At 43.6% G+C, this 16,614-nt stretch overlaps 2 protein-coding genes across 7 annotated transcripts; one reads left to right on the top strand and one right to left on the bottom strand.

Annotated features, from left to right (window-relative positions):
* The first annotated feature begins 2,028 nt into the window (after nucleotides 1–2,028).
* Nucleotides 2,029–7,641, top strand: LOC127342106 (probable transcription factor GLK2). Of its 5 annotated transcripts, none has more exons than XM_051368048.2 (6): nucleotides 2,029–2,997; nucleotides 4,184–4,327; nucleotides 6,173–6,556; nucleotides 6,699–6,776; nucleotides 6,875–7,012; nucleotides 7,158–7,641. In XM_051368048.2, the coding sequence occupies exons 1-6, from the start codon at nucleotides 2,425–2,427 to the stop codon at nucleotides 7,332–7,334; spliced, it is 1,494 nt and encodes a 497-aa protein (XP_051224008.1). In that variant the 5' UTR covers nucleotides 2,029–2,424; the 3' UTR covers nucleotides 7,335–7,641. The 5 variants fall into 5 exon arrangements, with proteins under 5 accessions (XP_051224008.1, XP_051224010.1, XP_051224007.1 ...); XM_051368047.1 differs by having other exon boundaries at nucleotides 2,030–3,003; nucleotides 6,881–7,012; XM_051368046.1 differs by having other exon boundaries at nucleotides 2,031–3,003.
* Nucleotides 7,642–8,134: 493 nt separating this feature from the next.
* LOC127342108 (uncharacterized) lies at nucleotides 8,135–16,498 on the bottom strand. 2 transcript variants are annotated; one of them, XM_071828091.1, is made up of 18 exons: nucleotides 16,437–16,472; nucleotides 16,258–16,406; nucleotides 15,657–15,746; nucleotides 15,461–15,572; nucleotides 14,299–14,326; nucleotides 14,106–14,204; nucleotides 13,624–13,693; nucleotides 13,507–13,541; nucleotides 13,344–13,418; nucleotides 13,168–13,263; nucleotides 12,946–13,009; nucleotides 11,516–11,569; nucleotides 11,238–11,323; nucleotides 10,750–10,810; nucleotides 10,590–10,654; nucleotides 9,836–9,941; nucleotides 8,679–8,767; nucleotides 8,135–8,565 (listed from the first exon to the last, which is right to left on the bottom strand). In XM_071828091.1, exons 2-18 carry the CDS (start codon nucleotides 16,321–16,323, stop codon nucleotides 8,403–8,405), a joined length of 1,359 nt encoding a protein of 452 aa, XP_071684192.1. In that variant the 5' UTR covers nucleotides 16,324–16,406; nucleotides 16,437–16,472; the 3' UTR covers nucleotides 8,135–8,402. The 2 variants fall into 2 exon arrangements, with proteins under 2 accessions (XP_071684192.1, XP_051224012.1); XM_051368052.2 differs by having other exon boundaries at nucleotides 16,258–16,498.
* Nucleotides 16,499–16,614: the final 116 nt, after the last annotated feature.

Raw genomic sequence — 16,614 nt, 5'->3', positions numbered from 1 at the left:
ATTAGCATTAGCGATATTATCTTCTGATTTAGAAGTGAAACCAACAGATTGCAATTCATCACCATGAAAAAGTGAAAGCAACTTGCCTGGAAAAAATTGCGCGCTAACGCTACGAAGTTTTTAGCGCGATATAGCATGCTATTTCACAAATAGCGCCACAACAAGCAAAATTACTAAAAGTTAGCGTGGACCCTCTAGATATGGTATAGCGCGCTATTAGCGGAGAAATAGAGTGTTATTTTAAACCTTGTATTCGGTACGCTGGATGTAACCAAACAGTCGTGCATTTGCTGAAACGCGATTTGAGGGCAACCAAACGCCAGGGATTTTACTTCACAACTGATGCAGAGTAGGAATTATTAGCAACCAAACAACTTACACAATGTGGATTATAGGTTGCATTTACCGGGATAGCATCCACGGAGCCATGTTCTATAGATGGGAGCAAATGCTGCGAGCAACCAATCAGACCCTTAATGATTTGGGAATGGAACAGAGGTATGCAGATCTTTCTCAAATCTGCTCAAGCACAGAGAATGGGATGTTACTTTGGTACAGTGTGTTGGTTGATAATTCTGATATATATGTATGATAATAATAAGAAAGATATTAATGTATTCAGGCACTTTGAATTTTCTTACTGGTTCTCAATATTGTCCATTCTGATTTGTTGATGATTATTCTTTTCTCTTAGTGCAAAGTTGACTGTAGAATTGTATGTGAGTTAGGATCGCGATTAGCCTTTGTACTACATAAGTGGATTGTAGAATGTACCCACCTTGTTTCCAAGATATGATGCTTGGTGAGTTAATTTTTTGTATCTGTTGAAGTAACCACCTACCGGATATACCTTCTACTCTTTTATTTTGATGAATCAAATTGTGGTTATTTTGCAAAATATGATGAAAATTATTGTCCCTACTTACATTTTTATGTACTTCACTTGTTGAATTATCGTTTTTATAATTTCGTATTTTGTAGGCATCACGTGAAAATTGGAAGATGGAGTCTGCTTAGATTGTGAGGACTAAAAGAGTAGTTGTGAGAGCTGTCGTTAATCTCTGTTGTGAGTTAGGTTGGACAGAGTGTGTGCCTATCCTTTATGTTGTGAGTTAACTTGGAGAGAGAGTGTGTGTCTCTCCTTTCTGTTGCGAGTTAGCTTCGAGAGTGTGTGTGCCTCTGTTTGTAGCTGTTGTCGCTTTAACTCCGATTACATAATAACTATGTCAGTTATTTGTTCATGTGGTTCAATGATTGATTCAAGGATTCCAATGACAATTGTAGGCTTAGGCATTTAGCCTTCTTTGTGTGGTCAGTTTCTTCGAAATCTATAGATTAAACACTGTCAAATTCCTATGGATTATGGTGGGGACCGTGGAGCGAAGCAACCGATTTGTAGATGATACCGGTAACCTTTGTTTTGTTTCGGTTCTTTGTAGCACATAGAGACATGCGTCGGCACTAAAACAAAATAGAACTTATGGTGCAACGGGTCTACGGTAAATCTTGAAACAATGTAACGGTTTCGGGGTAAACTGTGGCAGCAAATTTTTAGTGGTCAAAACTTAACATAACTTAACAAACTTGGAGTAAATTGTGGCAGCATTTTTGAATTGGTAATCACCATCACAAATTTACTAATAAGGGTAAAAAAAGGTGAAATTCACTATCAAAGTAACCTGAACTTGAAACTCGCTTAGAAAATACTGTGACCGTACTTGACAATGATGAGCAAGCAATAAGTTATGTAGAATATAGGGGACGACAGATCGCCCAGCAAGCATATGCACAGCTAGCATGCAGAGAATTATTTTCTTTGGCAAGATGGGCCGTCGGCAGGCCACTGAGATATTGTAGTAAAACAGATAAACACTAGGAGTCCCTGCATGGTGTCATACGCTATACAATTCCAGTCGTTGTACAATGTACAGAGCAGCGAGCGCGTGTGAGAGAGAGGAAACCCTATGACTATGAGAGAGAAAGAGAAGCGACAGGGAGAGCGAGAGAGACCCTATAAAGGAGGGGGAGAGAGAAATCTCAAGGAGGTTTGTGGTGGACGTGCGTCCTCCTCGTCTCTCTAATACTCCCAAATCACCACCAAACTAGCTAGTCCATCCCATTGCTCTCACCCTCCGTCTCTCTCCTCCCTTCTTCCTATCCACTATACTCAGTCAGATCTCCATTGGAGAGGGCTCTAGCTCGCTGCTCATGCAGTGCTGCACTGGCAATCTCGCTCTCGGTCCAAAGCTTGGCTTGAAAACCGAGTGACCTGCTACCAAGTATATAGCTGTATCTACCGATCGCTGCCATCGATCGTCAAGCCAGCTGAGATTTATCTAGAGTGCTTTTTCATAGGGAGATTACTCCCGAGCAATTTGTTCCTCATCTCTGCCGATCTTGCGAGCTACGTACGCCGAGTCTGGGATGCTCGAGGTGGCCTCGCTGCAAAGCCCTAATCAGGCTGTCTTCGGCCTCGGCGACCACCACCACCATGTGGACGTCGGGTTCCCGGACGGCGTCGACGACGACTTCCTGCTGGACTACATCGACTTCAGCACCTGCGACGTGCCTTTCTTCCACGTCGACGACGACGGGGACATCCTCCCGGACCTCGAGGTCGACCCGACCGAGCTCCTCGCCGAGTTCGCCGACGAGCCGGCGACGCCGACGACGGTGCTGAACCCCGCGGCAGAGGGCTGCGGAGCACACCATAACGCCGACGAGGAGAAAACGGATTTACCGGCAGCGACGGACATGGAATTACCAGAAGGGAAGGTCGAGAGCGAGACCAAGGGGCTGGAGGAGAAAGACGTGAAGCACATCAGCACGAGCAACAGCGTAGCAGCGGACGAGGTTCGGAGCGCGGTGACGACGGACGATTCCTCGGCAGCGGCTGGGTCCGACGCCAAGTCGTGTGCCTCGGCGGAGGGGCACAGCAAGCGGACGTCGAAGCCAGCGTCGGCGGCGTCAGCCAAGAGCTCCCACGGCAGGCGGAAGGTGAAGGTATTGCCCGCATGCTCGATCTCACGCTAGCCCTAGCTCCATACACGCATAGTTAAGCTTAATAAGCACATGAAAAAGGAAAGATAGATAATTGTCGAGTCAAAACTGCATATCACGATTCGAGCTAAGCGCAGCAGTTCACGCTTGTGCCAGTCTCGCGTTAACTCTGACATAATCTATCTCGCGGCGACATCACCTGCGAGATCTGACTGACGCGCGCAGGGAGGAAGGACAGGGAAGATCACGAGAGCCCTAGCTGTATCATAGAACAGCGATAGCGCGCGGCAGTACAGGCGCGGCGAATCAGCATCTCGTGATTGGTCGGCTCCATCGAATTAAGAGCTCGCCGGTCGACTTTGACATCCATCCATCAGCGCATCAGTCAGTCAGTCGGCGCGTGGGAGAGGTTTGCACCGAAATGTTCCTGCGCGGCAATGAATAGGGCGCGGAAATCCCCGTGCAGCCCATCTTTTTTCAGGCGATGGATAGGATAGGATGGATAGTAGATCTCGATCGATCGGCCGGGAAAGAGTCACGGGAAGAGCAGGGTTAACAGTGGCATACGCATACGCCCAACAGCAACGGCGTGTCGCTAGGCTAGCTCCGCTTTGCTGCTTTATTTCGGTGAAAGTTCACACACGAGCGCCTAGAGCTTATGTACAGTCTTGTCTCTGATCCCTTGTCTACGTACGTGCGTACACGCGCACCTGAGTCCTTGTCTATTACTAAGTCGATTTATACTTACATCTGAAGAATGTAAACATGCATGCATGTTTTCTTTGATCAAGTGGCAGATGACCAGCTAGGGATTTGGTTACCGAGGGAAATACCGCGGTTACCGGCCAATAGCCGGGTTTTCCGATCCCTTTGGTAAACGAGTTTATCGTGCGAAAAAAATCCTAGTTCATTTAAATTTGTTTTTAATTTGGGCACGTTCCCCCTCCGCTATAACCCCATGCCCTAACTCATCAATTCGTCCGATTTTTTTTTTGCTTCCTCCTTTTCCAAAATATACATTCAAAATGTCTAGGCATTGTAGAGTTTAAAGTTCAAATTTTATTTGAGAATCTCGCCCGGTATTTGATGCGCGAGTTGTTACCGGGAAATCCCGGCCCCCTCCTAGATTTTTTTCTTGTCGATACCCGAATCTTGCTGATTACAATGAATGGATTGATTGCAGGTGGACTGGACGCCGGAGCTGCACCGGCGGTTCGTGCAGGCGGTGGAGCAGCTGGGCCTGGACAAGGCGGTGCCGTCGCGTATCCTGGAGCTGATGGGCAACGAGTACCGCCTCACGCGCCACAACATCGCCAGCCACCTCCAGGTGCGCCCTCTCACTTCACACTCCATCTTCTCCGCTTGGATCGGTCGAGTTTAAAATTCATATATACAATACCTAGCAAGGGTAGCGCCAAGACGACACACGGGCACATGCACACACGTACCTCATGGACATGGACGGATCTCGCTCCAGGGCACGCACAGTCAGATCAGGGCAACATATGTACGTCTGTAGCCCAGCCGTTGTCCAGGCATGGCATGGCAACTCACAGTTCCCCCCCCGCCCCCCCGCCGCGCGCTGTACATTACGTGCATTATTAGCGCATACATACACGCTGACATACTGTACTACGCAAGCATGTGATCGATCGATCCTGTCCGCGAATCAGCGCGCGAGTCCTCATGCACATGCATGCATGCACGGAGGAAGACGGTAAAAGTGAAAGGGGAGCGCGCGTTCAGAGAGGTACGCATAATGCATGCATGCCCTAGCCTTGGATATGAATAAATATTCCATTGCCCGAACCGTGCAACGGGGACGCGCCAAGCAGAAGGGTGGGCGCTCCCGCTCCGCTGCCCCCACGCCGGCCGAGATCAGGCCCCGGCGTTAGTCAGCGCGGCCGCGTGCCATGTCGGCCGGCCTCTGGCTGTGTTTAGCACCCTAGCGCTAGCGCAGCCCGTGCATGATATGAAGGTACCCCTGCAGCCCGGTCCTGCCTAGATGCATGGCTATGCCTCGCATGGATTCTCGTGCGCGCGCGCTTTGGGCTTTGGCAGCATGTGAATGATCTTTTCTTAGGGGGTAATTAGCGTTTCTAACTTGTCTTTTAGTATTACCGAGCACATGGATGGAAAAACTTGTATATATGGGGTTGACATTGTGTGGTAAACTGGTAATGCATGGAGTACACGAATGTTCCTTGCTCGAGTGACAATTTTCAGAAATTGGAAGCTTGCATAGTTACATTGAGTCGCCAACACTCAGATAGTCTAAAAAAGTGTGACATGCCACACACATATATCAACCATTGGCTTAATTAGAAGTTTAGCATACTACACATAGAACCAATATTGAACCTACTTTTCTTCTAATGCAATGAACACAGCAGTTCTCCTGCTGTTATTCACAAAAAAATATTGAACCTACTTAGACAAAATACTCTCCCGGCCCTGTCTCATAAAACTTGTTTTAGATTTGTCTAAATTTGCATTCATCTAGACAAAATAGTATGTATTGTCCAAACCGGGACATAAACTCCGCTTGGCGCCAATTTTCACCATCTCGTGGTGTTGTGTAAGTACGTTGTAGGATCGCAACCAGTCGATACAAAATTTATAGTGGGCATCCCAAATGAGGCCGACTTAATATAGGTATAATCTTGTTATAACTGCAAAATGATAAAACAATTAAAGGTGGATATTAGTTTGAAAATGAAATCAAGGACTGGATAAAATGAGCCATGTTTAGTGGCCGTGTCTATCATTATGTATGTTTGTCGAGACTTGAGAAATTCTTATTTCTGAGTCGAAGATGACTTAGGCTTTATTTCCAAAGTGGGGCGAAAGCCTGTTTCTAGGAGTCGAATATGACTTACATTCAACTGAAAGATAGGGCTGCTGTGCCTTTTTGTTAGGTCTAACATTATATCATCATATTTGCCACCGAGCAGTTCCAAGCTTATGCATCTCAAGTTTGTAGTTAATTTTGTGTCCATCTTCCACAATGCATGTTGTGCGACTTGTTTCACTTAGAGTAACAAATATGCAAACAATGTAGGCATTTTTGTAAGAGTGTAACAATGTTGCATTCTTTGAGTAGTCGATTACTCAAAGATAATGCCGTTGCATTTGAAGTTGAAATTAATGAGTTTGCATGCCTTAAGTGCAGAAGTACCGGTCGCACAGGAAGCACCTGATGGCTCGGGAGGCGGAGGCGGCGAGCTGGACGCAGAAGCGGCAGATGTACGCGGCTGCCGGCGGGCCGAGGAAGGACGTAGCGGCGGGAGGCGCCCCGTGGGTGGTGCCAACCATCGGGTTCCCACCTCCGGGAGCGATGCCGCCCGCCCACGCTGCCGCGGCGATGGTGCACCATCCCGGGCACCCGCCGCCGTTCTGCCGGCCACTGCACGTGTGGGGTCACCCCACCGGCGTCGACGCGCCGCCGCCGCAGCCACCGTCCATGCTGCCCGTCTGGCCGCGTCACCTGGCGCCGCCGCCGGCATGGGCCCACCAGCCGCCGGTGGACCCGGCGTACTGGCACCAGCAGTACAACGTGCGTATGCCACACTGCCCCCTAGGCTCGCTCTGAACTCGATCTCCTCTTATCGCGTTCACGTGACACTCTCGATCTTGCTTTGCATGTTTTGGCGGTTTGCATGTGTAATAATCTGTTGGTTTACCGTTGTTCTTCGCAGGCTGCGAGGAAATGGGGCCCACAGGCGATGACACAGGGAACGCCCTGCGCTCCGCCGCCGATGCCTCCGGCTGCCATGGTTAGTCCTTAACTTGCATTACATGCAGTATGGTAAATTGGTAAGAGCAGTAGGTTAAGGTTGTTCTAAGTACTAACTGAAGGTTGCTGCGCGTGTAGTTGCAGAGGTTTGCTGCGCCGCCGATGCCGGGGATGATGCCGCATCCCATGTACACACCGATTCTGCCACCGCCGCCTACACCGGCGCCGCAGAGCAATAAGGTCGCCGGCTTACAGCTTCAGCTCGACGCCCACCCCGTATGTATATATTTATGCACGGCTGATGGCTCCTGGCATACATCTTGAAACTAGTTCATTATACTTCTGATCTTGAAGTCACAATATAGTAGTGCTTCTCGCTAATTACTTTCTGTTGATTGCTAACTTTGCTGCATGGATGCAGTCCAAGGAGAGCATCGACGCAGCCATCGGAGACGTTTTAGTGAAGCCATGGCTGCCGCTCCCCCTCGGGCTGAAGCCCCCGTCGCTGGACAGCGTCATGTCGGAGCTGCACAAGCAAGGCATACCCAAGATACCACCGGCGGCGGCGGCGAAGACGAGCAGCGCCGCCGCCAGCTGAGTACGCGCGCGCCCGAGCTCCCCTCCTCTCAACTCGTCGACAACTCGTCCGTCTGCACGTCCGTACATGCGTATGATCGATCCGCGTGCCGCGTGCGCGTGTAGGCTAATTATTAATAGTTTTATCAATAATGTATGTATTATCCTGGGTGTATGGATATGCACTGACATGATATTGATCTCTGGGTTTTTCCTCTCGTGTACGTGCGCGCTGTACGCCTACCTGAGAGTTGCGTGTATATTGTTGAGATGGAACGACTTATATTATTGGATTGGTAAATGAATAACCAAGGATGTATGCATGCTCATTGCTCCGTGTAGAAATGCACTCGCGTATTTCTCTAGACTGAAAGTGAGAAGTGAGAACCATATTATTGTACATATACACTGTAGGAAATTTGATTTTGCAACAAGCATTACGATAATTTTTGTGAGATTGGTCTTCAGATATATGTAATGATGCTTTTTTTTCGAACCAGGCTTCCCCACTTTGTTTTGCATTGATAACAGAAATAACCGCTAACCTGAAGCAACTGTGCTTTGCATCCTGTACAAGTAGATGTTAAGAGAGAGAGAGAGAGAGAGAAAGGAAGATCCACTAGCCCGTTTCTGTAATTCACCTTTCATTAACTAAGTCACAATCGATGTAGAACACCGGACTTCACGGGTTCACTCAATTGTGTCCGCCACATGACCAGAATGTTGAATGTCACCATCTCGTCTAGGTAACACCCGACATGTAACAAGTGATGCTCGTGCATTGTAGGTGCTGCTGGCTGTCACAAGGGCATCCGAGGGGAATGAGACAGTACACACTGCAGACTTCACAGCAATTGAGAGAGGCATGTTGTGCATACATTCTAAGTTTTATGCATTTCAAAAATAATCTGCTACACTAACAAGTTCTGCAAGTTAAAAAAACAAATTACAACACATAGAAGAGGCAGTCCAGCAAGAGAGGCAGTCCAGCAACTTCCGCCTTGCGCACCCTCGAGTTCTCCATTCAGCCTCCACAAAATAATGTGCTGGAATATCACTCTGTTTGGCCTCGCAATAGTCAGAACCACGCTTACTCGACTTCTTTGATGAGTCTTCTCTTCCTGAAGGGCTGCGATGTCCTGCTGCCTGGGGCACTGTGTGCCCGCCTTCTGTCGTCTTTGCGTTTTTCTGCTTCAATCATGGTGCGCCTTATAATGCCTGCCTTGTAGATTGGCTTAGGCAAGTGCCTATGCCTGCAGTAACACAGCATTGGTACAATATCAGAAAAATCATGGTTGCAAACAAGGGTAAACGAAAACTAGATGATCCATAAAACTGAAGCATGTTCCCGTGACCAGTAGCTTACCTGACAATCCGCTTGATTTCCGGAAGGTGCTTATACCGCTCCTTGACAGCATCTAGATATTCTTGCTTTTTACGTTCCCTTGGAAGAATCTGCAGAACAAATTTGATGACAATCATGCACCACCCCAAAGACCTTAGTTAATAAGGCCTTCGAAACTCAAGCAGATGAAAATCCAAATAAAAACAAGGGTTAATTGGATATATGCCACTGTAATTTTCGGTTATTTGAGAAACACCATTGCAGTATTCAACTTTTGAAAAACACCATTGCAAATCTCTATACATTCCATAAATGTCATTATGCCCAATTAAACAGACATACCCGATCGATATACATTCGTATTAATGTTGTACATACATATGGTGGGCCCCACCAGAATCTCTATACATTCCATAAATGCCATTGTGTTGTTCTTTAACCATACTCTAAGTTACTTTCCCCATGAGCCATGAAAGGAACAGGTAGGCGAATGGTCCGAGAGTAAGGCAAAGTTACCTTCATTAACCATTACCAAGTTCCAATTAGACAAGCAATATGCCCCCCAACCTAGCTAAGTATTTTTTAACTCAAAATTGCAAGTTGAAAACAGACTGAAACAGAGTGCATGCAACCAGCGGATAAGTCAAATCAGACAGAAAAGAATCAAGAATCTCTTTGCTGCCTTTGTCTAAGTGTAGCCCATACAGACTACCACCTAATGTCACCATTCTGAGATATAAAGACATCCTGGAACCTAAAACTGCTCCCGGATCATTCAAGGCTATTTTCAGCAAGGCAGGGGTAACTGTAAATCATTGCAAAAACAGGGTACACCAATCAATAATGAACATGATAACGTGAAAGTTTGAAAATGAACTAGATTAATTCAAATATCACTTTCCAGATTTCTAGGTTAGTGGGTGATAGTCAGCAGTTGGCTGATAGACACCTTTTTTCATGCTAACATACGATACCAGAGCATGCACCATTGATATATTGGACAAATACTGGAATTAGTTTGCCCTTTTCATGAGCCTGAGATGTAGATAACTACTAACTGCGCCGTCTTGACTATCAATTATATGGACACATTTTCTATTGGTCATGGAACTGAAGGAAGCAACAAACATGCTGCGATGCAACAACTAGAAAACACCACATGGCGCTAGAAGACTTACAACTCCCAATTGTTCTGAAGCCTTGGATTTCCACAGTCGAAGATTTGTATCATCACTGCCAGAAACTAGATAAGTTCCATCATATGTGTATTTCACACAAAACACCCTGCAAAGATAAGGGTAAATTGGTTACAACAGAGCAGAATTTCCACAAAGCAAGGTAGTATTAAAGAGAAACATGGGGTCTGAAATAAATAAGATAGCAAACTGCTTTCAGGCAAGGATTAAAAGTCGCTGGACTAGTCTAAGAGTCAATACTTGCATTCCAACCGAAAACCTTGACTAGTCGACTGGATGGGCGATTAGTCCATGAGTGGACTCGGCTCGACTCGTCGACCCATATTCCTTATTTACAGGTAACTGAGAAATATAAATATGCACATGCAGGAAAACTGCTACATTGGTGGTGCTACTTTCAAGAACCATAGTTCAATTGCCATGCATCAGGTTGCAACCGACTCGTTCTCAAACGTCTCAGCAGAGCAACATAATAAAATATAAAACTGGTTGAACTGAAAAGACTATACTGTCCCTTCAGGGACATCCGATAAAATTGGAACGATACAGGGAAAAGACTATACTGGGACCCTCGAAAGATAAATTCTGAATTGATCTACCCCTAAATCAATCTGGATAAGTAGGCTTGAGGGTGAAAATCTACGATACCACAAAACAAATAATCCCGCCAACCGGAGGATAAAATAAAAAATGAGAACAAAGCAAGGAAGAACGGAAACAATTAATAGGAACAAACCTTTGCATCCTCTTAGTATGGTATATCTCTCTGCTCTGATCACCGTTATAATTGAAGATGCGTACCTGCAAAAGCATTAACAAAACTCAACAATCAAAAAAGTCACCTAGACATGGTTCAAAAGTGAACTAGCTCTACGATTTCAAAAATTCACGCGTACCGTTCTATCGTAGGAACCAGTAACAAATTCCCGTCCTGTTGGTGAATAATCAATATCCATCCTGACAACACAATCCATGTTAGAATGAATTTCCAAAATCATGAAAGGCACAATCCAAAATCATTAAAGGAACAATGCATGTTGCCAATGGGCTCAATACAGAACTACATAGAATGATAGCTTTTAGGTGTACATCATATAGAACTGCGAATCTCAGAAAGTTCAACGACGCTACAACGAAATAGCAACCCCATGAGAGAACAAGTACCAAAATACATATTGCAGTAACACTTTTTTGCTTCAAAATATCATTGAACTGTCGTGTGATATTCATATTGACAAGATAAATGCATGGTGCTAGAACATGCACAAACATACAAATCTACATTGTATTTGACCATTTATTCTACTAAATGACTGACCACTGACCTTTGCAGAAATTTTTACTTAAGGGGACAGTAGAATTTTTATTTCCGAATAATACTTACACTGCTGAAACATGACCCTTGTGAACAATCTTTGCTTCATTCAGCTTTCTAGCATCAAACGAGTAACAGTTTGTATCTTCATTTGCCTAGTAACAAAAAGCATCAAGAAGAAATTTCTTAACTGTTGAAAAGCTCAAATTTGATTCATATATTATTCATAAAGAAAAACGTCGACAACTATTTCCGATCTGAAATAATATCATATATCACAGTTCATTCATTATTAAAGTTGATAGATCAAGTGTATAACAAGAAAAAAATTGACATTTCAATCTTACAGCAGTAAAGTTCATGGGCTCCCTAGGGTTCCAGCATACTGAATTGCACCTTGTCTGCATAAGAAATAAAAAATACATTGGTGTCTCCAACTATCCATACTAAAAGAAAACAATAAATATTCAGAGAGATTCCCCCAAATAAGTGTATAGATACATCCGAATCTGCGAGATTAAAATGGAACAGAGGGAGTATATGAGCATTTAAACAAGGTAGCTATTTGTAGGATGAACGATAACATGCAATTTTCAACATAACAAATATGGTTGACATTAAATTAATTACTCTAGTTGGCAACAAATGGTGCAAAGTGTATATATTAGACATGGTTGACCAGATTAAAATGTTTAGCTTTAGGGATAATAAATTCCCAAACAGATGATAGGTTTAAGATTCTGGACTGGGTTCATCTAAACAAAGTTTTGTCTTGAATGGTTATACAAGAAGACTCTAATCAGCTGGCATGCTAGAGGATTGCAGAAAGAATAAATGTGGAGAGAGATGAATGTATTGAAAGATACTTATCTGAACTGTGCACACAAGAACACATATGGATATTGAAGGTCAAATTAATGAGGCCGCAGAACACATAATGGATAGATTCAGAAGGGCAAAGTTGTCACCAAAAAGATGTGTCAGCAGATTTTGAATGAGTTAACCACGAAAATGCCCCAGACCTATCATAAGTTAATCCATATGAAGTAACACATACTAAATCTTTTCTCCTTCAGAGTGAAAATTTCAGTATGCTTCATAAGTGCACCATTCATTGTACTTTTTTTAAATGTACATCTAAGGACTTTGAGCTAGCCTAGTTTGCTATTCTTTGTTGGGAATTAAGACCGCTAACCACCTCACTCCCAGTGGGAAAAAGAACACAGGATACACCTTTGTCAGGAAATAGATTACTTTTTTCGAGAAAACGCGAAGACTTTGCATTTCTTTTCATTGAACAGAAGAAGGGTACAAGCCTCCTAGGAGGTGATTACAGGAAATAGATTACTAGGAGATCACTCCAGAGTTCAGACCTATTTAAATGTGTGCATTTTCCACAATAGTTTGCAAAGGGTGTTGCAAAAAAGTCCACCCTAGTACAATTTTTCGGAATGTCTCGACAGGATCTTATATATTTTGGAATGAAGCATCAATGCAGCAGTGAACTGAAAATAGCATTCTCAAAGAGAAACGGAATATTTTTTGTCATTAATTGATCTTTCTCACCTATACATCATGTACCATTCAGTAATGAACAAATGCTGATGTATTTACAGCAGAGTATCAGAACGAGACAGTGGACAGTATGAGCAATTGTAAGTGCACTTTTAACCGTATATGTTTCGTACATCAAACTGCATATGTTAGCATGCTCCAGGTGTCTGGTGAATTTTGAATATATTACAAGCATCCACTAATAAAATAGAACTCAACAAACCTTCATGATTAGCTTTCTAGCCGGGGATGACATGCGTAGGTCATAAAGAGTTAAACTCCGATCACTGAAAAATTAACACAATCCTATTTTAGTAGGAAAAGAAGTTTTAAGCAGAGCAGAATACAGCATTCACAATAGAAAATTAACATTGAGGACAATGAATGATAATTTCTAAAGAAGCAATAAGAGACAAAATATTTCGTTCAGAATCGCAAACATTACTGGGCTGATGTGATTAAAACATCCGGTTCTCCAGGATTAAACCGCACAGAATTTGCTGTATCGTTACCCCATGTGAAGCTATTTATTGGCTCTGACCTATACAAGTGAAATTGGGATTAGTGGTGATGGAGAAAACAGACACAAGATGCTGGGGAAAAGGCTTTCAGATAGTATACCTGTTATGATCCCATATATCTACCTGAGCACCTACGGTTGCAAAAATAGTTCCATCCCACTGGTGGTCAACACCCCTACAATTATCAGAAGAGAAATGTTTCATTCAGCAAAGAAGAAGAGAACAATCTGGGAGAAGTCGAGACAATGCAATAATGCTCTTACCAAAATGCATGCTTCCAGGTATAGACTGCTGACGGCTGTAAACCACATAAGTTAAGAAATGAGATGACATATAACATGGATAAAGCAGATAAATTAAAGCATCCATCCAATGCATACCTGAGAAGCATCTCCAATTGCATCATTAGTGTCCATCATCTTACGCATAGGATCTTTCCAGAGTCGAACACTGCAATCGTAGATGGATAAGCGCATAGTAAGATAAGGGACACTGACGCATAGTAAGGGTTTAACACGTCTCTCCTTGTGTACAGCATAAATCGGTATGTTACTAGAATTTCTCAACCTATAATCCTATATACAAATCATTAGACTATTCTTGTTTGGTGGGGCTTACTTTTGTGGCAGCTTTAAGCTAAAGATAAAGCCCTACGCCAAATGCCTTATAAACATATACACAACAAAGACAAAGATTTGGTGCATAAAACTATTCCCGAGAAATAATGAAAATTAATCTCGAGATATAGAGCCACCCAATTGCAATACTTATGGCAGCGAGAGAACACGTATGGCATTTAATTGCATATCTTGAATCCATGTATAATAAGCAAAAATAAGTGACATCCACAATTGTAACTTACGTGCTGTCAACACCACAGGATATCAGAAGATCACCATCAGTAGAGGTTGCCAAACCTCTCACAGCACCCTTGTGACCAGGGAACTGGCAGATTGTCTTCCTGTTTTTTTTTTGTTGTACAAGAAATTAAATTTACGATCACAAGTGATACTGAAATATTAAGAACAGCTCAGTTGATATTGCATTACTCGTACCTTGCAGCAATGTCCCATAGTCGAATATCTGTGCATAAACAGAAAGTAAGGTTTACAACTTGAGGTACAAACTTAAACTTGATTAATAGATGATTTTTTAATTGCAAATCTAAATAAATGGAGCGAAAACATCGGATTTATAATACAAGACAGGTTGAATAAAAAATAGTTCCAATATCACATACAGTGGCCATCAGACACGCTACAGAAAGGTAACGAGACAGGTGTTACTATGCAAAAAAAGGGGGGAGGCAGAAATTATAAAAAAAAACTCTGAAACAGAGCAGAACTATATATTGACTACATACAAAACAAGAATAAGTCGGTGCCAGAACATACTAAAAATGTACTAACACAATTAGTAGTATCATGTTCAGTCACTCAAACTGATACTCTGTCCAGATCGTAGAAACATGTCATTTTGGGTTATGCAGTGAAACATTACAAATTGCCTATCAACAACCTTGTATCTTTAGATTGCACACATGCAAGCCGTGCCCATGTCCAAACCGACTAGTTATGTGAACTGAGGAGCAAAGCATTAGAACTTGTTGCTCTTAAATCCCATTTTAACCAAATAAAATTAATCAATACTTAACTAAAATGTCCCAACAATCCAACTAGTGGTAACATCAATGTGTGTGCCAAGCCATTCACGTGAAACCGTTAACTTTCCACAGGTAAATTCCTGAGAATGCGTTATGAAACTTGCCGTCATAAATTTCAAATATGATGGATGGAGCACAATAGCACATAAACTGCAGATCACTAGAGCTAGATGGTACTCTTCATTGGTCAACATAAATCATTCTTAGCAAAAGACAGAAAATGCACACAAACGTTCCAGGCAATATTCCAGTTTTTACATGCATCCAAAGTGATATCATGTTGTGTATCAATTAATCACTACAGAAATAAAAAAATTCTAGCAAGTGGGCCAGCCATTACAAGTTAGTAACGAGATTCTAAATGTTCTTAGGCATCCAAGTTAGTAATTCCTGAGGTGCAAACTAAAAAGCAGAACAGCAACTGGTTGTGTGTTATACTTCACTGGCACTGATATTAGTTAGCTACTTCAGTCAAGGAGCAAACAAAAACGCATAAAACACAATCTAATCTAAGAGACAAAACCAGAAAAGTGGTGCAGATTTGTGATAATTACCCCCATCCATTGAGCCAGAAAACATAGCTTTCAAATAATTGGGGTTCTTCGCCATGCACGAAACAGCATCAATGTGGCCATCCATCGCTCCAACAAAGGGCTTGGCAAATATCTGAAGTGGGGAGCAGCAAAAAATCAAATGAGAATATACAGTAAAGAGCACACAACAGATGCAAACGAGGAAGATGAGACATACCTTCTCTAGCTTTGCAGCATTAAGTGCCCGGGTGTACTCAACAGCTTTCTCTTGGCTACGAAGCGCTGGATCATAATTGCGGAATACTTTCTGTTGGGGACAAAAAGTTGCAACAGAGATTTTCATTTATCGGCAAAAAAAATGAAGCAATCGTAAGGCCAACGAAAGTGAGAACACAATCTTTAGAAAGACCTTCAACCTACTAAACAACAGAGATAAAAAAATCAATACACGAGCAGGCTAATTACAGCTACCAAATGTTAACATGTTTACCCCCAAAAGGAACTGAAATCTGAGAGACAGCTCTGGTGAGTATCAAACTGATCCACAAAAGTGAATTAGCAATTCCGACGTTTTCATTTTCGTTTCGAAGAACTAAAAATTTAACTGCATATAATGATAGAAATACCAACAGCTGCAATTGCACGGAAACGCACTCCATGCTTCAGAAACAGTTCTTATCTCTTATCCTAGCATATCTACAGCGTGACCGTCTGAGTCCACAGTACACTCGGCCGAACGCAAACCAACGAGTCCAAAGCTAGAACCTATCGAACCAGGAGCGTAATCAACAGAAACGAAGAATGAATATGTGCTTCACCTGCAGGTCCTGGCTACGCTCGCGCGTGAAATCGTCCGTCGAGCGCGATATCACCTTCACCCTCATCGCGGCCGCCAATACAGCGAGGCAGGTCAACTCAGCGAGGAGACGCGCGACGAATCCGTAGGCGAAGGCGATGGGCTAGGGTTTCGCGCCGTGCAAGCTTCTAAACCCTGGTTGCCACCGCCGCCGCCGCCGCCCGTCGAGGGGAAACAAAAGGGAGAAGAGAGAAGGCTTCGAAGGCTCAGGCTTAGAGGGCTCAGGCTCGTAGAAACCACAAGTTTAAAGGGGCCCATTGGGCCCATTATGCACGGCCCAATACCCATTTGATGGGCCGCGCAGATTTATGAACGGGCC

Source organism: Lolium perenne, chromosome 3 (genome assembly GCF_019359855.2).
Source record: "Lolium perenne isolate Kyuss_39 chromosome 3, Kyuss_2.0, whole genome shotgun sequence".
Classification (NCBI taxonomy): domain Eukaryota; kingdom Viridiplantae; phylum Streptophyta; class Magnoliopsida; order Poales; family Poaceae; genus Lolium; species Lolium perenne.
The sequence above is the reverse complement of the archived record's forward strand: the minus strand, read 5'-3'. Positions and strand labels throughout refer to the sequence as shown.

Excerpts from the sequence above, each read along its gene's own strand:
- LOC127342106 (XM_051368046.1), top strand. The coding sequence starts at position 2,425 with ATGCTCGAGGTGGCCTCGCTGCAAAGCCCTAATCAGGCTGTCTTCGGC. Across the intron at positions 4,328-6,172 it reads ACATCGCCAGCCACCTCCAG|AAGTACCGGTCGCACAGGAA; the intron begins GTGCGCCCTCTC and ends CCTTAAGTGCAG. Across the intron at positions 6,557-6,698 it reads ACTGGCACCAGCAGTACAAC|GCTGCGAGGAAATGGGGCCC; the intron begins GTGCGTATGCCA and ends TGTTCTTCGCAG.
- LOC127342108 (XM_051368052.2), bottom strand. The coding sequence starts at position 16,323 with ATGAGGGTGAAGGTGATATCGCGCTCGACGGACGATTTCACGCGCGAG. Across the intron at positions 15,573-15,656 it reads ATGCTGCAAAGCTAGAGAAG|ATATTTGCCAAGCCCTTTGT; the intron begins GTATGTCTCATC and ends TCCCCACTTCAG. Across the intron at positions 13,419-13,506 it reads ACCTGGAAGCATGCATTTTG|GGGTGTTGACCACCAGTGGG; the intron begins GTAAGAGCATTA and ends TGATAATTGTAG.